We start from the raw sequence: 24,916 nt of genomic DNA on the forward strand, positions 1-24,916 counted from the left end.
TCCGCGAAAATGCTCGAATGTGCGGAACGATTGCGAAAGCGAGTGGCACCCGGTGCGGCAGTTTGCCGCGGAAAAGGGGTTAACACACATGTTCCTTCCACTCTACGAGAGAAAGCGCGGGAGATGCTCCAGAATCATCCGTGATGCGAATACACATGACACAATGTTATCTAACTCCGTCGTTTCCTCGCCAATTTTCCTTCCCACGCACGCTAGTAAAGTCATTTCGCAAAAGCATCCCGAGCTTTTCCCGAGTGATGAGAGGAAGTCATCGCCAATCTCTCGTGAGCGAAGTAATATCTAATAATTATATCAACGCTATTTATATCGATATCATAATATGTGATACATCTTCTATAAATACTTTCGTGCTCGGCTTTATTATTATTATAATATTATTTAAAGTTTGAATTTAATAACATGTGTTACAGTATCTTCTCGTTTTATATGAGAGATATTTCGCTTTATTATACGATAGTTAGTTATCCTCAACATTCCTCGAGCGAACGAGTTTCGAACTTTACCTGGTCGACATCTGGCAGCGCTCTAGCTTCAATTGCCGACAATTGTTCTCTTTCTTCTCTCTCACTTGTTCTTGTCATCTCGCTCCCGACGAATCGTCGGAAATTTATGGAACAGTTTTTAGAAGATAAGCAAGTTTCACAGCGCACTGTTTTATTTGGTCATAGCAGTCGTTGCGAAGTATATATCGCGAGACAAAAAATAAAATAATTAGAAAATTTTGTAGATAAAACGAAATAGGATACACACATAATTCTGCTACCTACCTATACGTATATATTTAGTAGTAATATATTATAAAATTTTAGTAAAACACTCAAATTGCATATTATTATATTAATAATGCTTGTTGTCGACTTGAATATTAAAATATCAATTTCTTAATTCTTCCTTTAATTGTAAATTCTTTTTTTATTTATATTTAGAGTTTTGTTAGAAATTTGAAGATATCACATAACTGTCGATCAATCGATCCGAATAGCGACGAAATGTGTTTGTCAGCGAAATCAATACGTTGGCGATTATCGGTGTGACTGGCCGGCTTGTGTACATTCGCGGAAATCGCGCGCGTTATCAGACTTATTGGATTCCGAGTCGCCTTTGTAAGCTCATCCGTAGATGCTGGATGAGATAAATGCGGTGGCGGCTGTCAGAAAAGTCGGAATTCCCCCGAGGACGCTGTGCCAGATGAGAAGAAGCGGCGGGTAAGTCGGGGGGGGGGGAGGGAGGAGTGGGCGGATAGAGAGAAAACCGAGAAAATAGGGTGATGAGGGGACGGAGAAGAGCCAGAAGAAGACAGTAGACGGTAGACAAGGGCGAGGAGGTGAATTTTGCGGTAGGAACGGACAGGCCAGTCGGAGGGATGAGAGAAAGTGAAAGAGGAGGAGGGCAGTAGAGAGGATAGATTGCCGGTGCCAGGCTTAGGGACGCCTCTATAGATCATAGAGGGTACGTTTTGAATAATTTACTGAGGCTATCTGTTTCGCGCGAGGAGCCAAAGAGGGTGTCAAGGTTGCGATGGGATCGAGTTTACTTCCAATCACAGGAGAATTCCGATCAGCGGCTCCAAATGCGTCTTTTCGCAACAAGGGTGGTGCAGATTGGTAGCGAGATTGAGGAGAAATGATCTAAAACTTCCTGCGCGATTAAAGATACATCGAGATTTCGCAAACACGTTTGAGAGGCAATATATAATTTTGCTTGAAAGCGGAAAAACCAATTTACTGAGGAATTATTATCTGAAAAAGTTTATATGTTTAAAAATTATTGTATATAAATTATGTGTATAAACTTGTAAAAATATAAAAATATAATAATATAAAGTTTCGCGAATATAAAACTTATGAGAAATAATAAAATCTTTGAACCTAAATTTTTAATTTTATATTATAAATTATAACATATTTTGAATTTATAATTGCAACACATAAACTACAATATCAACAATAAATTGAGGATATAGTATTAATAATAATAGAGGATACATTTAATTTAAAAAAATTATTTGCACATTTTATCTTCTTTGGGATAATTTTACGTAAAAAGGAGAAAAATATTGCTGTGTAAAGTGCTTCTGTCAAGAAATATTTTATGCTGAACAAAGCACTTTGTAGCTACGCATTTTTTGTATGTGAAATTCCCTGAGAAGGATGAAAAATTTAAATATTTGTTTTATCTACTGCATATATATATATATATATATATATATATATATATATATATATATATATGTATATATCTGGTCTGTTTTAATAGAGATAGGTATCGTTTTCCGATTTGCATCAAAACACTGTTGCGTGCCACTTTGCGACGTAAACAAACTGAAACATTCCGAGATGCGTTTTTTGTGGAAAATATACAAGTGCTCGTTCCTTGTGTTTACTTGAAAGATGGGATACCGCGAAGCTCTCTATGCTCTTATCTTAATTCGAAAACTTTGACTTAACAAGTAGCGACATCAAACTAGTTTGCCAGCTCGTCGACTTCGTTAACTGTGATCTCTTATAAGGTGTCTCTCTTCTTTAAGCCGCTTCTTCATAATAGGTTTTTTTGCGAAGATTTTTTTTAATTATATATTTTATAGCAACTGATAAAACTGAAACTGAAAAAAATTTCTTTATTATAATTTCCATATTTATAAATAAATTTATAAATAAATGTTTGAAAACATGATTTTAATTGATTTAAATAATTGTGAAAAAAAGTCTTTTATGATATGTCTAAATAAATAGAATGTTTTCTTTAAAGTTGTATTAAATCATTTGGCAAATATACCTATGTAAAAGATTTCGGCACACGATTTAGCGCACAAATAAAAACAAAAATAACCAAAATAAAATTAAATCTAAAAAATTTCTATTATGATGTTATAATGTGCTTTATAAATATAATAATATAATAATATTTTTAATCTTAGTCTTTTGTAAATATCTTTCGCGGTAGACAGGTATGTTAATCACTATTTACGGAAAATCAACGATAACTTGATATTAAATTTTACATTAATTAAACTTGAACACCCCCTTAAAAGTTAAACATCCTCTTAAAAGCTAATCGAGCTAATCAGGCTTGAAACTTTGAGAAAGGGGGATTATACAGAGAGCTCTGCGGAAATTATGTTGCACCCAGGGCACTTTATGCGTCTCGATCCGCCGCTGGCGAGAAAGAGAAACGGTTGGAAAGGGATCGTCGGCTTACTACGTAACAGTTACACCCAATGAATGACGTCAGGTGCGTACGTGCAGTGCGCGTTCTATGTTGTGTAGAAGAACACGCGTGTAGCTCGCTCCGAAAGGGAAATCCTGGAGAGCGGCTTAACGATGATGCGAAACAACATTGTGGGTGTTTTGTGTTGCGTGTTGCTGTTGTTTGTCACGACAGGTGAGATTTTTTCATCTGAGAATGTCGAGAATAAATAGAAAGATAGACACGCCTGAAGTTTTGGTACAAACCAAGTCCACGGCCATCTTAGAAACGAACCTTATGGTCAGCCTTGATTGTTTACGGGCGTATTATGGGCGTGAGAGTTGTTCTATTTTTGATAGTTTTTTTATAATTTTAATCTTATTTGATCTGATATGCCCCAAAATAAATGAATGTTTTTTTGGATATTTTTAGCAAAATGTAAAATATAATACGTGATGGGAAAACTAAATAAATATACATATAAGTGTATATACTTGAACAGGAATGTATTTATTTCATTGTTATAGAGAGTAAGAACAAATTGAATAACAAGAAAATCTTTTTTTCATGAAAAGAGAATAGAGAAATAATTAAAAACGTGAAAAGAAATATGAAAATATTTCTCGTTCATTAATATTTTTTCTAGGTTAGGAATTGAGGTTTTCATCAATTATATCTCAATTGTACTAATTAGATACTTTGAACATGTGATTATAATTTACTGCATATTGCAGTAATTTCTAGCTTACTGGAGTTTGCTCCAACATACTTTAGCGTTGCTAATTGACAGCAAGATGTGATTAACGCTATTGCGTTATTTTGAAATACACCAGGTACTGAGGCAATACGCTGTTATCAATGCAGTTCTGATATGGATCCAAAGGGTGAGGATCTTTGTGGGGCCTATTCGTATTTTGACAAAGAGAGAAACGTGCCTATCGAGTGCAACAGCGAGGAATCGCATATGCCCGGCACATTTTGCGTTAAGTACACCGAGCAGAGCCCGCGTGGTTTCATCTGTAAGTACACTTATTTGCAAAAGTGAGATATTTAGTAATGTAACAAAATGATAATGTAGACAGAATTTCTTAGACGTAAGGCAATTGCGAAGATAAGTTGGACTATCTTCCATTCAGTAATAAATGGAGAAATCAAATTTAACACATTTTCATGAAAATTTCAGATCCAGAAACTCAGACATAGTTTTCTATTTAATTTTCTACGCTAAAATTATAGAAAATTTAACGCTCTTTGAACTTGTTGTGACTGTTAAAGATTATTTTCCCGATCTGCTAATAATTAGACGAAAAATAAGTGTTTAATAACGCGTTCATTAGTTAATTAATTAATTAATCGTAATGGTAATGTTCAAGGGGACGGCAGGTGGCGACAAGTAATCCGACGATGCGCCTCCGTCGCCAGTACAGGAGTCACAGGGGTCTGTAACTGGGGCGTTCGCGAGAACGGAGTTTACTGGCAGGAATGTTACTGCTCTGAGGACGCATGCAATGCAGCTTCTGGTCTGGCATCTTTCGCCACGTTGCTTCTCGTGGCATGTGGCACTATCGTTACGCTATTTTATTTTAAGTGAATGAAAAGTTTTTAGAGTTCGTCAAGTTTTCAACAAATGAAGAAAAAGAGAAATATTGACGATTAAAAAGAAATGGTTTAATGAAGTCTTTGTTATAAGAAGTGAAAGTTTAAATTATATAATTAACATGAGTCGGAAAATTATAGCAGAAATATATTTCCCAAGGATTTTAGTTTTTTCTTAACGAGAGAAATTTTGATTATAGAAGCTATTATTATAACATTTTTCGTTCCTTTTTATATATATTAAATTTCTCTCTAAATTTCTTTTTAAATAATTAAAAAAGGAAAAATTGTATATATTACATATATTTTTAAAAAATTGTGAGTCTTTTTTACTTTCTTGAATTTTCAATATTTAATACACAATTTTTAATAGATAATAATCAAATTTTATTGTTAGATAAAAATCAATTTTGAAATTACCAAAAAGCATAATGTTATTTCCGGTCTCAAATAAAAGAGTCAGCTTGTAGATACTTTAAATAATATATCCGTCCATATACGATATATTAATAGATCTCTCGTTCTAATTTTCGTACATGTAAATAATTTAAATGATAGTATATCCGTCCAGATTTGGCATTATTAAGAATGCCATGAGATGTGATTCATTTATAATATAATTAAGCTAAGGTGACTAATTAATTAAATTTGACTACAGATAACTAAGAACAAACTAATTCAGTGAAGATTTATTTATTATTACATTCCGGGAGAAAATTTTGCGTGAAATTAGTATAAAAGAGTAACATTAATAATAACCAATATAAGATAAATTGTTAATTCTCTTATTTCATTTTGTTAGTGCAATAATATCTTAACGAAAGTTCAAGTACTCAAAAGTGCCTTTTTCATGCAAAAGTGTTCAATTGCTTTTAGTCTACTTAGAATAGTATGCCGATTAAAATTTAGAGTAACGACGAGTTAAATCATATGTATTTTACATACATGATCAGAAAAGTATCTTTAAGTTTAAAATTCTTATATAGTTCATAAATTTCATTATGAACTTTATACAGATTACTGCAATTTTTTACTGTAGTTTAATTAACGTATTATTATTATTAAATCATACATCCCAAATTAAGAATCTCACATAATTCTTTCATGCTGCTCGCCACGTTGTTACTCTAAATCTTTCGAATATTTATGTGTCATACAATTTTTAAAATTTTCAAGTTTTATATTTTTCTATCTAAAAACGTATATATTATGTAACTAAAACAAAATAGATATGTATAATTCAATTTTATACTTCTTTATTATTATATATTAATAAAAAAATATACGTAAATATAACATAAACATGCACATTACTTAAATAAAATGCACATTATTTTAAATAAAACTTTTATTATAGATACAAATAGAAAGAATGAAAAAGAAAAACATATATATATATATATATATATATATATATATATATATATCTAGAGAGAGAGAGAGAGAGAGAGAGAGAGAAAAGTTGAGTATATACGAGCATCAATCTTCATGAATACTAGCATCGAATTAAATATATACATTTAATTAATACAAAAAATTAATATATTCTTTCTTTATATTTTTTCCATTGAATATTTTGCGATTTATGCGTCGTTTTAAGTTTAACAATTTACTTCATTTTTTCCACATTTTTTTGCAGTTTTTTTGTTTGGTCGGGAATCTTTGAGAAGCCATTAGACGTGCTCGCGCACGTCCCACGGTAACATTAACGGAGTGGAAAAACGCGGCGAAAATGAAAGCTACTTTTGTCTCTCGACTTGACTGACTTTTTGCGGCAACTCTGAGGAGAAAACGCACCTCGCAAGCCGGGAGATTAATGTTTTCCGTAGCGCTGCTGATCGCATCTGCGCGAAATTCTCATTTGCTGGCTGTTTACGCCTGCTTAAGTGCAACTTACGTTATTTCAGCCGCGTTTAACGCCACGACTAGATTACAGCATCCTTTCTTATCTGGATTTATGATACTCGCTAATCTCATGCTTATTTTTATACGCTTTTATTTTACTCAATTCATGGCCGCAAAATTAATGACTTTGTAAGCTTAATTCCCTTTAAAAATCTAGAGACTATTTAAGAATTTATATACACAGAGATAAGGCAGTCATGAACAAAATATGTAGAGGTAATATTTTTTTAAAACATTTTTCCATTCTGATGATTAAACTGAATTAATAAATTTAAAAGTAAATTAAAACCTAGATGTTTATCAATTGTGGTTGGTTTTGCATTAAAGAATTATTATATATTTAATTTCTTAAATGAAAGATTTGGTTGTCAGACACATTTAATATATCGGTAAGGCGGTAAAAGCATTTGTCATTGAAATAGTAGTATTTGCAGTACCTAAATAAAGTTTCTTTACGTGATATCCAAATGAAATCACATCGGGACACCCTGTACACTGCGCATCTCATTCATCACACGTCACTGGCACGTGTGCTAAACGCGTATTATGCGAAATTCCTAAATGACGGTCTTTGCGATCCAGACTTTTGCAGGAAGGAATTGCGCCCGACGGCGACGCCTTGAACCCTCAAGTCGGCTGCTGTCGCGGATTCGCTTCCGGTATCAAGGACGCCCTCCTGAGCGTACGTCATGCCGTAATGCCGGAAATTCGTCGACCGCGAGTTAATTACGTCACACGAGACTATTAATGCCTTAACAGATCCGACGTGCGCGTTGTACGTATAACAATGGTCTCGGCTATTTAGGCCCTTCTCGTACATTACGTCACCACGTGCCAACCCTCGTTACTTGGGATACCGTGCGATAATTAAGATCGTCGTGGCCCGAGCATTACAGCGACAGCAACAGCGGTGGCTGATAATACTTCGGAAAGGTCTTATCATGTCCTACGATCCTCCCCGCAATATAACATCGAAAGATTTCCGTAGGTAAATCGGAGCACGATTCTTGATTTGATGGCAAATGAGACGAAAAATGTTAAGGTGTCAAGAGAAAAAAAAATTGTTTAAGAATACTTGCGATGTTTTTGCGAATAAAGCTTTAGGAATGCAAATAAAATTCTTGCTAGATAGAAAAATCGTTAATGAAAATTATTCATTAAAGGAAAAAACGATAAGATTATAATAAAAAAGATTTATCTAAAATTATTATGGTTTCTAAAGACACGAGTCATTAACAATGTAATTTATCAAGTCTTTTGACACAATTTCACGGAGATAATCTTACAAAAAGTTTACAAAATATACTGTCTTCCCTCAAATCTGTATTCATTGATCTCTTTTAGGATGCAGAGGATCATAACTTTAAGATCGCATTAAGATTTTGGAAAGAAGGGTGGTATATTAGCAATTTTCCCAACCGGATGCTTTACTTTCCACCGTAGAGTGGCTCGACGCCCGCATTCTGGCTGTTATTACATCACGGCGTGCTTAATTAACCGCCACAAGGAAGTGCATGATGCTGCTCACCTCTCTAACGGCATTTCCTATTTTCATAACGCGGTCGTCATTTTACAAAAGAAATGAGGATAAGTGAAAGTCAAAGAGGAGTTTAATTAAGTTATGTGTCATACGATGTACAATTTATTTCACATCTTCAACTTAGATTTTTATTTCATTTTATATAATTTTATTTTATACAATTGACATAAAAGAATTTCTATTCTAACAAGTAAGAAAAGAATTTTTGTTCATTTACAAGGTTTATTATAATCTAACGAGAAAGTTTAGAAATTTAAATGCGTGCAATAGTTTCAATAATAAACAAAAAATTAATATTTGTAGAAGTTCTTTGTCATTAAATTTGATTTTTTAAAATTCTTTTCTAAAGAGAATTTATAATTATTTTAAAATATTTAATATAAGTTTTGCGTATATAAAGTCTACACAAATCTAAAATTATATTTTATTTACGTCAAAAACCATATATAAATGTTTGCAATTGAACATTAAAAGCTAATATTTATGATAAGTGAGCATTAAACTTATAAATTATACATATTATTATATATAACTATATATATATATATAACTATATAACTATGTAAATACACACAAGCCAAATCAAGTAAAAACACTTTTTCTTCCTTCAAACAAATTGCTGGCCTAATTTTTAATCTTGAATCTACAATAAAAAGATGATTTCTTAAATGATTCTTTACTTTTTGTATTTTATTATATATATATATATATATACATGTTTATATATATATATATATAATTATATAAATTAAGTGTATGAAAAAAGATTAAATCCGTATATATGCAACACAAAAATTAATCAGTATTTATAATGTAAATGTTTATGAGAAGAAATTGAAAGATTTTTATTACAAGAAGAATTTCTTAGCTAATAATAAACGTAAAATATAATAGTTTAAATGATAATTATATTAGGTAAAAATAGCTATCAGAAATTATGCATATGTATATATTAGATGTTGTATTGAGGCGTATTAAGACGTGGCAAGTTAATAAATTCTTGAGATTCAAGCGGTATTTTAATATTAGAAATTAATTCTATTATCTTATCTACATCTGTTTGTGATAAAAGTTGAAATTCTTTAATATGTAAAACTTCCTTTAAATACAACTTAATAAATAGTGCTGTATATTTTTCTAAGGATTTTGCATTGCATGAAAATGCAAGTTGTATAAGATCGATAGAATTTTGAATATTAATCATACGTAGCAAATATTGTTCACATATTACTTTAAGAGTTTGTACATCATATTTATGAGCTACTAGTAGTAAATCTCGAAGCTTGTAATAATTAAGCAGATCTGGCAATAGACCAGATAAAATAAATGATAACATTTCCTTAAAAGCCATTGGCATATCGTTTACCTCTATCTTATATGTTCTGTCTTTTATATTTTCAAACAGATCGCATATCTTATTAAAATACTTACTATTAGTAGCACGTAGTACTTTCTCGGGTAAATTATAACATTCTCCTTTTATCTTAAACGTAATAATTTCTTTATCTATAAAATTGAGAAGTGAACAATCACGAATCAATTCTTTGTCTAATGTTGTACTTGATGGTATTACATTCATGTGTATACTTCGAGTAAAAAATTGATTAAGAATTTCAAACTCGAAATACAGTGTAAGACTGTTTTTAACAAATAAATATTTTTCCAATAATTCTAGTGTAGTTTCATATAATAATGTCATATTCGTTATTAAACCTGAGGTCGATTGACAAAGTATTTTGTGAAAACTTGTCGGATTGATAACACAAACGTCACATACACCAATAAACTCTGTTTCAGTAAGCAAATAAAATTTTAGTATACTTTTCAATATTTCAGACGTATCAGTATCAATAGTTAATTTAATCCTGTATAGACCTGTTTCCGGAAACATTGTGGAAAAAAATTCTTTTGTAATTTTAAAAAGCGTAATGGCACGATCAATTTCCCAAGTGTATTCAACTATACTTGAGCTAAACCATGTCCGGGAATATGACTTATTATATAAAGATTGAGATACTGTTTCCTTCTGTTTCGGCATGATTTTGGTGAGAGTATCGTCTGCTTCCTTTTTGGAGTGAATTAAGATACTTTCTTCTTCTTTTTTAAAAATATTTTCCTCTTTTACGAAAGAATTAGTTTCATTGAAGATATCCTCTTTTGTTTTTAATGAGAAATCTTTAAGAAAGATTTTATTAATTTTCGTTTCTTCTTTAGGATAGATTTCGGTGAAAATATCTGGTTCTTCTTTTTTGATAAAATTCTGAAAATGATCAAATTATATATCGATTAAGTCTAAAGAGAATGAAAACCATTTGTAGTACTTTTTCTTCTAACAAAATAACATTTTCTAATAACTCAATCAAAAATGGACTGAATGACTAATAATAGATTGACAAGAGGAATTTATAACATACGATCTTTTTTATCAATTACATTGATTTCATAAATATTTGAATATTTTGTGAAAAAATGAGATAAAATTTTGCAGTAATAATTAACAAGCATGCTTCCTCGTTTATACAATAATTATTAATTGTATAATTTAATTGCCTTGTGCTGAATGTGATAAAAGAACGAATAGATTCCATGAGTGGCACATGTTATATACTTCTTTTATTTATTAAGTATATAATAAGATAAATTAAATTAGCATTTTAAAATATTATAAAATATTACAAATAAATTGATTTATGATTATGGTTAAAATATTGCGTGTGCTGTGTGTGTTTGTGTGTCTTAGCATTCTAATGACACATGCTAGAAAAAATGAACGAATTTAAAAGAAGAATTGAGAACTTACTAGTTTTTCCATTGTATTTCTTATTCTCTTATCAAACGCTTGAGTTTTAAAGGCTTCAAGTTTCAAGGCTTATTGTTAACTTAAAATATATTTTGATTATAATACTTTAGTGTTGAGTTTGATATTACTGAAATAATAAAATAAATATAAATACGACATATTATAATTGATACTTTTCCTTCTAATATAAAGTATTTTTAAAAACCTTTTACTTCTTTGTTTGAAAGTTAATTATGCAAAATTTTTTTTGTTATGCCTTTGGTATTCTCTTCTCTAAGACAAAAACTTCTTCTTGTTCTTTATGCCACTCAATAACACTCATTTATATAATATACTTTTTAACCGATTTGTCTCGACTGTAGCATTCCAGAGGAAAATGCTCGATTTCGACAATATTGTTATCGTTTTGGTAATATATTTATTTTGAACTATAACCTTCATCTTATATGTTTCACCTTTTATCTTTTTTAATTCTTTTTATTTCTTTTATTTCTTATTTTCCTTTAAATCATTATAAAATTTTATTTTGTAACCGTTAATATTAAATTTATTGGGTTAAATAAATTAGAATGTAACTAAAGGCAATTTTTATTTTTTAAAAGAAAATTGTCTTTATCAAAATTTTGAAAATGTTTATATTTAAATGTATATATTATAATGCAATTAATATATACACATATATATATGTATGTGTGTGTGTGTGTATGTGTGTACAATCTATTTATTTATTTATTTAAATTGAAGTAACTCTAGAATCATAAAATTTAAAATTATATATAATTATTTAATTTTTATTTAAATAATATTAATTATTTATATAAAATAATTACATAAAAAACACAATTATATAAAATATTAAAATTATAAATTAATTAAAATTTGAAATCAAAATTTTCATTATTGAATTGAAATAAATCAGTTTTCACTTTGTCCAACAAAAATCTTGACTATAGCGACATATAATTTAGCAGATGTAATAAAAAATTACATTTTTCTAAAGTTACATCTATTTAGAGCAATGAGATACATAGATTATTCTAGATTAAGTGTATTCAAGATGGAGATAATACTGCTATAACAATCACTCATCTTTTTGTTGTATATGATGGAAAGCCCTAAAGCCCTCTCTTACTATTGAAACACGGTAATGATACGCTTGATGCTTGTCTTGATATATATATTTGTATAGTGATATTTTCCACAATGAAAAGTACTAAAACTCAAACCTAAGTTCAGAAAATTATGATTGCAGACAGAACTTTAGTTTGCAAAATAAAATATTATTTTATGCAAATTTAATTTAGAAACTAATTTAGAATGATATTACACGATATCTGCAAGCACACGAGTCTCATCTAACAAAGATGCAATTTATTAGAACGTTTATTAAAATTTCACGACAAAAAAATTACGAAATACAATTATCACGTTTATATAAAATGACATTTATCTATTTCTACACACTAATGTCATTAGAAATCTAAACAAATATTACGACTGAAATTGTGAAAAGACAATATATTGGCGATTTTCCCAGTCGGACGCTTTATTTTTCACATCAGAGTAACTCGGTGGCCTTTATTCTAATCGTTATTACATTACAGCGCACTTAATTAGCCACTGGAAGGGCGGAAAATGCACAATCTGAGCTACCTCTTAACTTTCTGTATAACCCATCTGCCATCTATTCTGTTATCTTATAAGAAGAAACGAAAATAAGGAATCTCAAGACTTTAACTAAAATTGTATGCAGTTTTTAACTCATTAACTTCGATTTACAATTCATGCGCTTTGGATTTTAGAAAGAGAAAAAGAAAGAGATAGAGAGAAAAAAAGTAACAATTTTATTTCATTATAAATGTAATATATAGAATGCTGGTATTAATATTTCTCTTATATTAATATAAATATTAAAATAAGAAAATTTAGATAAGTGTACAAAATTATCTATAAAAGAATTGAAAACTTAATTACATATAGTGTTGTCAAGTATTATATATAAATATACAACAAATATTCAATTAACATAAGTTTTTCACTGAAATCTATTTTTTTATAAATTAGACTGTGTTGAAAAAATAAAACTATAATTATGACTACATTATATTGGTTCAAAGTGTTTAAACGGTTCAATTTTATCGATTGATTTAATTATTTTGTCTAACTGTTCTTGTGATAAAGATTAGAATTCCTTAGTATATATCATTTTCTGCATATAAAATTTAATAAAATTTGCCGCGTGCTTTTCTAAATGTTCCGCATTATTTAAAAACGCAAATTGTATAAGTTTTATAGCAGTATTGATTGTAATTGAGCGTATCAAATATTCTTTACATATTAATTTAAGATCTTGTAAATCGCATTTGTTAGCTATTTCTAATAAAGTTTTGCTGTTATGATAACAAAGTTGTTTCGATTCCAAATAACCGGTTCTGATATACCTACGTTAACATGATCTTAAAAATAACTTACATTTCATTATCACTTATTTTGATTACATCATTCGCAATATTTTCGTTACATGTATTATATAAAAATACTCGACACACTTATTACTGTGTAATAACTTTTTAGATATGTCATAATTTTCTCCGTTTATTACAAATGTGTGATTGTACCATCGGGAGCATCGTCAAGATTTGATTTTAGTTTTGTCGAAGATATTCTAGGTAATGGTGACTTAATATATATAGTATCGGTTAAACTACGGTGAAAAATCTCGAACGTAAAATTAATCGTAAGCGTATCTTTCTCCAGGTTATCTCACAACGTTTTTATTGTAGTTTCATATAACAAGGTCATATTCGATAAAGTGCCCCAAGTCGAATTAAGAAGTTTCTTGTTATACGTATTAGTTATAACCATATCACATATAGCATTAAGTGGTACTGTAGTAATAAAATAAAATTTTACTGAACTTGTCCACCATCCGGGTACGAGAGATATGTATTTCCATTTTAATTCTATATTGAGCTGTTTCTGGCAACGGCACAGATAATGTTTTTAAAAGTTTCAAAAATTTCGAGCAACGCTCGAGTTTCCAAGTATGCTCAATTGTACTCGTTTCAAATCGAATATGGCTATAACTCTTATTATACGAAGGTAATATAGCTGTTTGCTTCTCTTCTTCTGAAAGGCTTTCGATATAATCAGCGGTAGAAGAATTCTAAAAATAATCAATTTTTGTACTTGTTTTGATTCTAATATATTTAGTGTATTTTTTGAGCAAACTAATGTTACACACGGCCGCTAAGATAAACTAAGTTGTTTATACGATTAATTGTTTAGTTGTCTCATGCTTGCAAAAAGAGGAAAAGAATTTGTGCAGATGATGAGTGCTCTTTGTTAGAGATGGTAGAATGTATTAAATTTTCTAGATTTTAAATCATGTCAGAAATATTTTAATTTATTTTCAATTCTTTTTAATGCGTTTCCTTTATTTTAATGTATTCGAGTATTCGAGTATACTCAAGAAAAAGTGTGAGGAAAGTTTATGTTAAACTTACTTGTTCTTCCGTTGTAACTTCTCGTTTGTTTTGCATTATATCAATCTCGAATGTAAGCTTTTTTCACAATGTTTCTATAATATTCGAACACTATCGAAATAATAGTATTCTTGGAATAATTCATGTATGGATATAAAAGAGATTACTGTGATTTCCTTTGTTTTTCTTTCCCAAACGATATGAGCTGAGCAATAACGAGAGATGTTGCTGAAATAATACATATGTAAAAATTAATGTAACCATTGATACATTTTTCTTTATCAGATTACATTTATAAATACTATGTTTAAAACTATTACCTATTAATTTGTTTAAAAGTTAATAGAGTTTCAATTCTTATATATATATATATATATATATTAGAACAGCATTGTGTTCATATGACTACAAATAAAAGTAAAATCAAATATAATTCTGCATATTGATGTACATTCAATGCAGAATATGATACAATCTAAACATTTGTGACTTGCAATCTAAATATTTGTGGAAATAAAAACTTTTACCGTTTGTTTATACATAAAATGAGAATTTGTATCGTTTGTTTAAATGATTTCGATATGAGCTAGAAATTAATTGGTCCAAATCGCTTTATTAAACGAGATGAGAGGGACAATGGTGCAGATTGTGGAGATGTATTATATTTCTCAATACATTGAATTACTAAAAATATTATATTTAAATGTTTCTTTGATAACGCATCAAAAGCATGTATAATTTCTTTAAAATGAAGCTTAATAAACTGGGCTGCATGTTTTTGTAAGTATTCCGCACGATATAATGTCGCAAATATTAAAAGTGTTAAAGCATTATGAATTGAAATACAATGCAGCAATCGGTGTTCACATAGCAATTTAAGATTTTGTACGTCATATTTATTCGCTATCATTAATAAATTTTGGAACTTAGTAATATTATAATTACTAGTTAATTGCGGTATTAAACCAGTTGTGATGTATGATAACATTTCTTGAAAAGTTTCTGGGTTTTCATTTATCTCTATCGAGTCTTTATCTTCACATAAAAGTTTTAAAAAATATGTACTGTTGGTAGCGTATAATTGTTTTATGGGTACACTATAATGTTTGTTATTTATTATAAACGTCAATTTCTTACTATGAAATTTAGAATCGTCTTTGATGTTTGAATTTTCAGATTTCAAATTGTTTGACAATATTGTAGATAACGGTTGTAGACTCATGTGCATAGTATCGTTTAAAGCTTGATGGAAAATTTCTAAATTGCAATTTACTTTAAGTGTGTTAACCTTGTCATAATGTATAGGCCATGTATTCACTGTTGTTTCGCATAACAATGTCTTATTTGATATATAGCCCGACATTGATGAAGTTATTATTATTATATTTGAAAAAGTGATGGAAATATTACATAAACCTGTAAATGGTGTTTCAGTAAGTATGTAAAATTTGATCACGTATGTAACGTCATGAAAAACTTCCATTTGAATCCTATATGGTGCTGCTTCCAACATTGGTGCAGAAGTTAATACGTCCACGATCTTAAAAAGGCTTGCAAAGCGATCAATTGTCCAAACATATTCAAATGCAGTTGATTCAAACCGTGTTCGGCAATAAATCTTATTATGCGAAAATATAGATGATGAAGATGTAATCTGCTTATTTTTTAGATAGGTTTTATCAGTTTCATCAGATTTATTTTTTTCTCCTTTGGTAGACGACGAAGATAATATCTGTTCTTGTTTTAAAGAGGTTTCAATTTCACTTAAGCTATCATCTACTTCTTTTGCATCTGATGAATATATTGTCTGCTCCTTTTCCAGAGAGATTTTAGCTTCAAAAGATACATCCTTTGCTTCTTCTTTATTAGAGTGAATCTGAAAATATTAACTTTATATGTATCAATTCTGTAACTGTGTGATTAATATATTTAATACATCTTCTTCAAGAAAAATAATTAAAATTGTAACAGTAAAAATGAACCGAGTTAGTTAGATGATAGATTTGCAAAAGAGGGTATAATGACTTTACGTGATTTAAAATTTAAAATACTGTCTAACGTTTTAATACATTTAAAAAAAGAAGAAAAACACTTACATTTTGTTTTTCCATCATGCTATGTTCCTTTGTATCTTTGTTAATATGTCTTGAATAATTGACCTAATTTTGAATTTGACCTTTATTTTATAATAGCTTTCGATAAGTTTCAAGAAATGATGATATTGCAATGATATGTATACAGATATACATATATGTGTATGTATGTGCGTGTGTGTCAAAATGATAACAAATTTCTTTTATTTTTTTTTAGTACAAACCAAGTACATGAACCTAATATCAATAATATCGAAATGTTAATATTGTTGAAACATACATTTATATAAATGTGAAAGTAACCGATATTTCTTTTTAGATCACATTTGAAAATCTCATCTCTTTATCTATTTTGAGAATTATAAACTTTTATTTTTCTAGATTTTTTTATATATTGTGTCTGATAAGCTCTTCTAAAATGAAAACTTCTGCAGCTTTTTTCAGCATAGTACTAATTTCCTTTATTTCTTTTTACTACAGACTAAGTGTATGAACCGCGGATAATATCGAAATGTTAGTATTGCAGAAATAATTTACATTTATACAAATATAAAAATAACCGCCGATATTTCTTTTTAAATCGCACTTAGAAATCTCACCTCTTTGTCTGTTTTGAGAGTTACAGTCTCTTATTTTCCTGGATTTTTTTATATGTCCAACACGCTCTCCTAAAAGGAAAATAGTTCTATAGTTTTTCACACAGTACTAATCTGAACATTCTGTTTAGAACCGACTTACTAACCGCAAGAATTCGATCTAGATAATGTTATTGTTTGGCAATAGATTTATCCTGTTGAATTATACTTTTCACCTTCCATCTTAGCTCCTACTTTCAAACTGTTTATTGTTTTATTTGTTGTTTTACTTCTTGAAACATTAGTATGAAATTCCGTTTTATATTAACTAAATAAATATAAAAAATATAATATAACCGAAAAGATTTTATATTTATCAGAATATTGATGACAGTTATTAATTAAATTTTGCTTAATTTTTTATAATTGATTTTGCCAATCGCTGCGAAAGATTTCTTTTATCTATAAACAATCAGAGAGTTGAATATTCAAATAAATATTTAATAAATAAAAATTAAATTTAATATAAGTGACTCTTCTCCTTTTGGATCTTGGAAAATAGTATAAAAACCTATAAATTAGTCTCAGTTAATATAAAATTCCATTCTATCTTCTGATGAACCTCCAAATGAAGAAAAAAACCTTTGAATTTGAATTTAACAATGTGCAATTTCTGAGAACGGTGTAAATGTTTTCAAAATTTTATAACATAGAAAAGTAAACACCAAGTAGTAAATACAAAAGAAATAAATATAAAAGTAAACTATAAGTATAGTTATATATAAGAGAATTTATATTATATATAATCCGAGTCATTAGTGAATTTTTATATGTTTGACAAATTATGCATTATTACAAAGTTTTGCAGTCAAGTTTTTCTCTTTCTGTCTAAAAAATATACTGTCTAATTTAATATATATAATTAATTGTAAGATATAATTATTTGGTAAAAGACAAAAAGAATCAATGTGTGTTATGTCACCAACTCTTATTATTAGATAACAAAATGTATTGAATTATATATGTACTTTCTATAATGTTTTAATTATATGCATAATTTAAAACAAAAGTGCGTACTGAAAAAGATCATGTTTTTAACTTGTTCTGTCATTTTACTTATCCGTTCTTCGTTAATGTAATGAGCTGAATAATCCTATTTGAGTAAAAATGTCACAGATTTCTTTGAAATCAAACATATATTTAAAACAATAAATAAAGTGTACTACATGTATTGTTCGCGTTTTCTAATTTTATAATAGGATAATTTTTATACAAAAAAATGATAATATATTCCCGTGCTAATATAGACGACTTTTATTTTATTACGATTTAATATAAATGTAATATATACTAATTGCAATTTATCTTTACCAAATTAAAGTTTTCACAGTTATGTTAATAATTGTCACCAGTGCAGTTAGGATCAGCTGACTACTCAAAGGATCAGCTGAGCGGAAACGTATGAAAGCACAAGTTACGTTTACATCAGTTATCAGTACCTAGTATGTCCGATGTTGGTGATGATTTTGCATGATTAATGTGAGATTCATTATTATTAGTTACAAGAAATATTATTGTTTAACAAATGTGCTTTAAAACCGTGACATTGATTTTTTTATATAATCATTACTTCGTCATCACACGGCGAGTCTAATATACAATAAGCGATTAAATGCTGAGTAATTTTGATAGTCTCAAGTCTGTTGCTTTTTTCCATATTTTCTGTAAATCGTCTGCAAAATTTTCGTACTTTCTCCTTTTTTATCTACAATCTCTCCAATATATAATTGATGTGTTTCGAGTAAAAAATGTGACATTTTTATATATTGTAAGGAAAAAGAAAGGTTCTGGCTTGTGCAACGCATTATTTATCATTTGCATTAATTATATTATCGGATTATTGTCATTTTGCGTTTTCATAATTGTTTGTCTTCTTTATTTATAAGCATTTCATTTCAAGTTATCGTATAGCGCAGCTGAAATTAACCTCGCTCAGTGGCCCGATTCGCCACGCATGATTTTCCATCTCTCCTCGCATCTTATTCTAACCTACAAAATCCATTTTCATCGTCGTTTAGCGAGGTCACGAATCCCGGAGAGGTTAAGTTGTCGATTTTTCGACAGAAATTACGCGGGCGAGAAGCGTTATTCGACATTTTATCAATTAACGACAACTTACGAGTAGGCAAGTAACTCTTTACGTTATTAATGCATAAATTGTCCAAAGTGTCTTTTAATTTCTTCCTAGAAGATAAAAATCTGGACATTTTGAATGACTACAGTTTCACTGTCTCTTCCTTCAAATTATAAGGATTTTAAGTTCAATTTTTGTCAAAAACTATATTAAGCTACTTATTCTATTATTGCATCCAATTTTTAAATTATATATATATATATATATATATATTATTTTACGGTTCTATAATTGTTGTATTTGCTGAACATTGATTTTTCACATGTATTGGATGTGTAAAATATTTTAATATAATATTTTGTCAAATTTTGCAGACGGGGTGTCCCGGTGAACGATGAACATGGCTGCAAGTGCAGGCCTCACCCGCCAGGATATGTTGATGCTGGTGGCGAGATTAACATGTGTCGCAGCAATCGGCTTCTTCAGCGTAAGGTGGCTCATCAGTCAGCTTGATCCTACCAGGAGTACTAAGCAAAGGGCCAAAAAGAAGGTCCGTCTTCTCGAGGAAATTTTGAATTATTTTCAATTTACAAACATTTTAATTTTGATTAATTACTTGTATTGACCATGTAACTGATTATTACAGGCTCGGGAGCAGTTACGTAAGCTAGCAGAAAGTGACAGATATGCCCGATCTTTCGATATGGATCAGTTGACAGATTACGAAATGATAATAGCTAATCATCTGGTAGATCCAAATGATATTAAAATATCGTGGAGCAACATTGCTGGCCTTGACAGCGTTATTCAAGAGCTCAAAGAGACAGTTATACTACCTATACAGAGGAAGGAATTATTCGAGGATTCACAGCTGACTCAAGCGCCTAAGGTATTAGCCGAACTTATCCTAAAAAAAAAAATCGATAGTTTAGATGTGCCTTGTGCTCTTGTCACTTTCAGGGAGTATTATTGTATGGTCCGCCAGGTTGTGGCAAAACCATGATCGCCAAAGCTACCGCCCGGGAGGCGAAAACACGCTTTATAAATCTCGATGTAAGCATCCTAACTGATAAATGGTATGGAGAAAGTCAGAAGTTGGCTGCTGCTGTATTTTCCTTAGCTGTCAAACTACAGCCTTGCATTATCTTTATCGATGAAATAGGTAAATTTGTAAGAATAGTACCCGATAAAGTCAGGTGTTGCATCTTTTATATCTCTTATATTATTTCAGAAGTTTGAAGTTGAATTTTGTCATAGAAATCTTTGTTTTCTCCATTCTTTTGTTGAAACGACATTTTTTCTTCATTTGTAATGTAATATAATTATTTCAGTAATATAATTTATCATAATTGCAAATATTGTTAATATGTGTATTTAATATAAGCACGCTTCTTAGTAAATAAAAAAAAATTTATTTTAATATATTTAACTTTCACAGATTCATTTTTGCGAGCACGCAATTCACAAGATCATGAGGCTACCGCGATGATGAAGGCCCAATTTATGTCACTATGGGATGGTTTGATAACTGATCCTGATTGTACCGTGATTATAATGGGAGCCACTAACAGGCCACAGGATTTAGATAAGGCTATTTTGCGGCGTATGCCAGCAACTTTCCATGTTGGTTTGCCGGTAAATATATTTATACAATATTAAATTTTTGTATGTTTTTAATAGTAAGCTACTGGTCACCTAGGAAAAAATACCCGTTTGTCTTATGTATTATATTGATTATAGAACATAGCTTGCGCATATCTGTTTCAGAATGAGGAACAACGAAAGAAGGTTTTACAATTGATTCTGAAAAACGAGCCAACTGCGGATAATGTTGAAATTGCTACGTTAGCGAAACATACAGAAGGCTTTTCGGGATCAGATTTGCAAGAACTTTGTCGTAACGCGTCCATTTATCGTATTAGAGATTATTTATATTCGCAGTACGTATTAAAATTGTATGTAGAAAGGCAATTGAATTTACCAATTTAATCAATGAATAGTCTAGAATTGAAAGTTTTAAAAGTAGAAGATGCATTGTATCAGTTTCTCTCATTTAATTCATAGGGATGCCAGCAAATACGAGAATAGTGAAGATGAGGAATTTGACGAAGAGTTTCATGATACTGTGCGACCCATCACGATGGAAGATCTGCTCAAGTCATTTAGGAAGATGAGAACGTCGAAACTGCACACGGGTACGCTTGGCGCGCGACAGTTAGAATTAGATTAAAGTAAGAAATTTATTTTTCGTTAGTTCGTCGTTTCTCTATGACTGTTTTTTTAACAGTCATTCGTGTGTTGCATAGACATTACGACAACGATGAAAGTCTTTCATCATGAAACTGTACTCTTCAATACTGTCGAAAGAGTGGTTTTCTTGTCGTAAATATTGAAAAATTTTTATGGAGGCATTACGAGAAAAAAATAATTCTAATAGAATCTCAAAGTGTTTATAATTCCATAGTAAAAAAGACATTAGAAAGAAATTTTATAATGAGATGAAATGAAATTTCTCTCAATATCAATGTTGGCAAACGTGTATGGCGATAGTATATGACAAAAATAATTCATTCATTCACTTATTTCAAAATTTTAACATATTTTATTGAATCCTCTTTATGGAAAAAAATTTCATTGTTGATATATGTTTTAGAGATGCTTTAATATATTCAAAACTTATAATAATAATAATTAAATAATTTAATTGAATAACAATCCAAAAGTACACGATACAAGTAAACATAATTTCTTTTTTACCATATAGTGAAAAAATGTTAATATAAATGTGATTAAATATAATGCACCTAAGGCTTTAGTAAACATACATGTTCAAAATCAATTGCATATGTGATGAAATATATAATAGTATTAAGTTATAAAAATAGTGAGTGGTAAATTTTGGTCATTAATTGTTAAGAACAGAACAATTATGTATCTTTTTATTAATTATTTAAATTCAAGAGTTTCGTGAAACTGCACAATGAACTGTATACCTTCCTGCTATAATATATTTTTGCATATGTAATATACTTTTTTTATATTTTATTATATGTATGAAATCTTCTAAATAATACATGCATTTCTGTGCGCTTTATTAAGAACATAAAAAATTAATTTATTCTTAAGTCATGCTGTTCTTTATAAACTGGAATTGTAAAATATTATGTAAAAAAAGTATCATGGCTTTTACTGAAAAAAATATCAATATTAAATCCAAATAATTGTTTATGCTTAATATATTTACTAATCTTAGTTTTACAAAGAAAGAATACAATACATATATTCATAATCATATTATAAATGTTACTAATAAGATATAAATATCTTGTCAGTCTTATTGTTATCTCGAACTAATGTTAGTACTATACTACAATGTAGAATGCAAATTTTTCATTTTAGAAAGATTTTATAAAGAAACATTCAAAACAAAATAGCAATTAAGTATTATGAAGCAAATAAAAACGTTTAGAGTGATATATTTTAGGGAAAATCTTTTGAAACTATTATAAATTATCAAGAGAAAAGAGTATTAAAAAACAATGAAATTTAATTAAAAAAAGCTATATGAAATTATTTTAGTACTTTTCTTTCGAAATTTTATTCAACTCTCTCGTCACGGTATACTAAATCTTTTCAACTCTAACATGCCACTTTTCTTCCAGAATTCCAATTTCAGACCTTTCAGCTTGGAAAATAAAATTTTGTAGAAGCAGATCAGGAGTATACAAGGATGGAAGAAAGTACCTAAAACCTGTTTTTTTCGCAAAGAATTGCGTGACGACCTTAGTATATTGGGGCGAGAGAAAAAAGCAGTAGCAGGTCCAGTCAAAAATGTCCACCTACGTTCGGATCGCGATAAGTGTTGATTTCTATTTACTTAATTTACACGTGTCGTAAAAAAATCAGAAAGAACACGCGAGCGCGGAAAAGTCAGGAAGCAGAAAATGATTTATTAAAAATATAAGATCTTCATAATAAATTCAGGTAAAAAAATGAAAAGTCGATATTGTATATCAAAAGAGGCAATTATCCATCATTTATTATTAGACATTTTTATTAGATATTCGCACACAGTGGAAATTTTGTTTATAGATAAGTGCAAACGTGTATATGTATGTGTTAATATCTGTCGGTATCTTTTTAGAAAACGCAGAAGAGATTTGTAGTGTGGCAAATTACGAGAGATGCGGATTGTATTTTTCCAATTATCTCTTCAGGAATATAAAATCGCATCGCAATCTACTATTCCATAATTATCGCAAAAGATATCTCTCGCTTTCTGATTACTCTGATATCAAAACGGATATATCTCTAACGGAATACGGAAGATCTTTTCACGGGAAAAAAATTTCGGAAGATGTAGAGAGCCGTTTCCCGCGCGCGTTTGCATTTTTGGAGTATCGAAAAGCGTGAAAATTCGAGACAGAATTATTTCGGTATTAAATCCGTGCTCGCGCGAGAAAGCGCGAAACGTGCGGATAAAGAGAATGGACCCGCGCCGCGAAACGCGTTCGCGGCAGGAGAAGCAAAGAGAAGCGAGAGAAGAACCGAGAGGACCGAGGACCGAGGACCGAGGACGCACGAGCGACGCCGTTCGGTTCGGGCTTCTCCCTGTGCCCTGTGCCCTGTGCCCTGTGCCCTGTGCCCTGTGCCCTGTGCCCTGTGCCTTGTACCCTGTGCTCGTCTCCGCGTTTCCTCCTCCCGACTCCCGACTCCCGACTCCCGACTCCCGACTCCCGATCCCGAAGCAAAGACCGCGCTTCTTTCGCGATTGGAGCACGCGCACTGAACGAGAAACGCGTCGCGGCGGCGACTGGCGACTCGAGACACTACTAGACTCGAGGCTCGAGCGTGCGTGCATGCGTGCGTACGTACGTACGTACGTGCGTGCGTCCCGGAACGGAACGGAACGGAGAGAGCGTACCGTGGTCGGCCGCGGGGGCCGAGAGGCGAGAAAGCGGAAAAAAGACACACATACACTGTCATGGCGTTAACGTTAACGACGCGTGTCGAGCGTACTACGGGCCGTCGTTGTCGCGAAGCGAGGTGCCGGTAATATACATACAGCCGTTCCGCCGCGGAACATTTACCGGGTAACATACGGGAGAACGACGACGCGACGGTGACGATCGTCGTCCATCCGTCCGTACGCAAAGAAAAGAAGAAGGAAAAAGAGAAAGAGAGTGTATGCGCGAGTGTAAGTTTACGTGTGTGCGTGTAAGGCAGCACGAGCATTGTCAGTCGCTCTGCTCTGAATCGTCGCGGTCGAGCTTGTACTATCCTCGGCATCCTGCTTTCATCCGCGACAGAGGTTCGCGCAAGACGGGCGCACCGGTGCACGAGATCGCGGGACGTCACATGCTATGCGGCATCCTCATCCGTTGTTCGTTCCCCGGTCGTCGTTGATCGTGAAAAACGTACGCGGCATCACCGCCGCCGCCGCCACCGCCGTGTGTCGCTCGCGCTCGCGAGCGCGCGCGAGAAAGAGCGAGAGGACCGCCTTCTCTCTCTCTCTCTCTCTCTCTCTCTTCCCACCCCTCTCCACCTCGCTCTGGCGTAGAGAGTGCGAGCACGCTTAACC

General features: G+C 31.0%; 4 protein-coding genes across 7 annotated transcripts; 2 read left to right on the forward strand and 2 right to left on the reverse strand.

Moving 5' to 3' along the window:
* The first annotated feature begins 3,234 nt into the window (after window positions 1-3,234).
* Window positions 3,235-5,971, forward strand: LOC140675187 (UPAR/Ly6 domain-containing protein crok). Its single transcript, XM_072909357.1, has 3 exons — window positions 3,235-3,402; window positions 4,041-4,226; window positions 4,581-5,971. Exons 1-3 carry the CDS (start codon window positions 3,342-3,344, stop codon window positions 4,796-4,798), a joined length of 465 nt encoding a protein of 154 aa, XP_072765458.1. The 5' UTR covers window positions 3,235-3,341; the 3' UTR covers window positions 4,799-5,971.
* A 2,852-nt stretch (window positions 5,972-8,823) lies between these two features.
* Window positions 8,824-11,451, reverse strand: LOC140675449 (uncharacterized). 2 transcript variants are annotated; one of them, XM_072909968.1, is made up of 3 exons: window positions 11,261-11,451; window positions 11,049-11,175; window positions 8,824-10,508 (listed from the first exon to the last, which is right to left on the reverse strand). In XM_072909968.1, the coding sequence occupies exons 2-3, from the start codon at window positions 11,058-11,060 to the stop codon at window positions 9,201-9,203; spliced, it is 1,320 nt and encodes a 439-aa protein (XP_072766069.1). In that variant the 5' UTR covers window positions 11,061-11,175; window positions 11,261-11,451; the 3' UTR covers window positions 8,824-9,200. The 2 variants fall into 2 exon arrangements, with proteins under 2 accessions (XP_072766069.1, XP_072766068.1); XM_072909967.1 differs by having other exon boundaries at window positions 8,825-10,508; window positions 11,254-11,451.
* A 1,898-nt stretch (window positions 11,452-13,349) lies between these two features.
* On the reverse strand, window positions 13,350-17,506 carry LOC140675450 (uncharacterized). 2 transcript variants are annotated; one of them, XM_072909970.1, is made up of 6 exons: window positions 17,369-17,506; window positions 17,226-17,294; window positions 16,630-16,863; window positions 14,854-16,409; window positions 14,555-14,761; window positions 13,350-14,214 (listed from the first exon to the last, which is right to left on the reverse strand). In XM_072909970.1, the coding sequence occupies exons 3-4, from the start codon at window positions 16,645-16,647 to the stop codon at window positions 15,120-15,122; spliced, it is 1,308 nt and encodes a 435-aa protein (XP_072766071.1). In that variant the 5' UTR covers window positions 16,648-16,863; window positions 17,226-17,294; window positions 17,369-17,506; the 3' UTR covers window positions 13,350-14,214; window positions 14,555-14,761; window positions 14,854-15,119. The 2 variants fall into 2 exon arrangements, with proteins under 2 accessions (XP_072766071.1, XP_072766070.1); XM_072909969.1 differs by having other exon boundaries at window positions 17,226-17,408.
* Window positions 17,507-18,645: 1,139 nt separating this feature from the next.
* Window positions 18,646-24,829, forward strand: LOC140675451 (outer mitochondrial transmembrane helix translocase). Of its 2 annotated transcripts, none has more exons than XM_072909972.1 (8): window positions 18,646-18,740; window positions 19,280-19,386; window positions 19,710-19,885; window positions 19,982-20,224; window positions 20,296-20,497; window positions 20,774-20,970; window positions 21,103-21,275; window positions 21,400-24,829. In XM_072909972.1, the coding sequence occupies exons 3-8, from the start codon at window positions 19,730-19,732 to the stop codon at window positions 21,563-21,565; spliced, it is 1,137 nt and encodes a 378-aa protein (XP_072766073.1). In that variant the 5' UTR covers window positions 18,646-18,740; window positions 19,280-19,386; window positions 19,710-19,729; the 3' UTR covers window positions 21,566-24,829. The 2 variants fall into 2 exon arrangements, with proteins under 2 accessions (XP_072766073.1, XP_072766072.1); XM_072909971.1 differs by having other exon boundaries at window positions 18,649-18,740; window positions 19,162-19,386.
* The last annotated feature ends 87 nt before the right edge of the window (window positions 24,830-24,916 follow it).

This window comes from Anoplolepis gracilipes, chromosome 17, assembly GCF_047496725.1.
Source record: "Anoplolepis gracilipes chromosome 17, ASM4749672v1, whole genome shotgun sequence".
NCBI classification, from domain to species: domain Eukaryota; kingdom Metazoa; phylum Arthropoda; class Insecta; order Hymenoptera; family Formicidae; genus Anoplolepis; species Anoplolepis gracilipes.

Excerpts from the sequence above, each read along its gene's own strand:
- LOC140675451 (XM_072909972.1), top strand. The coding sequence starts at position 19,730 with ATGAACATGGCTGCAAGTGCAGGCCTCACCCGCCAGGATATGTTGATG. Across the intron at positions 20,498-20,773 it reads TATCTTTATCGATGAAATAG|ATTCATTTTTGCGAGCACGC; the intron begins GTAAATTTGTAA and ends TAACTTTCACAG. Across the intron at positions 21,276-21,399 it reads AGAGATTATTTATATTCGCA|GGATGCCAGCAAATACGAGA; the intron begins GTACGTATTAAA and ends TTTAATTCATAG.
- LOC140675187 (XM_072909357.1), top strand. The coding sequence starts at position 3,342 with ATGATGCGAAACAACATTGTGGGTGTTTTGTGTTGCGTGTTGCTGTTG. Across the intron at positions 3,403-4,040 it reads GCTGTTGTTTGTCACGACAG|GTACTGAGGCAATACGCTGT; the intron begins GTGAGATTTTTT and ends GAAATACACCAG. Across the intron at positions 4,227-4,580 it reads GAGCCCGCGTGGTTTCATCT|GGGACGGCAGGTGGCGACAA; the intron begins GTAAGTACACTT and ends GTAATGTTCAAG.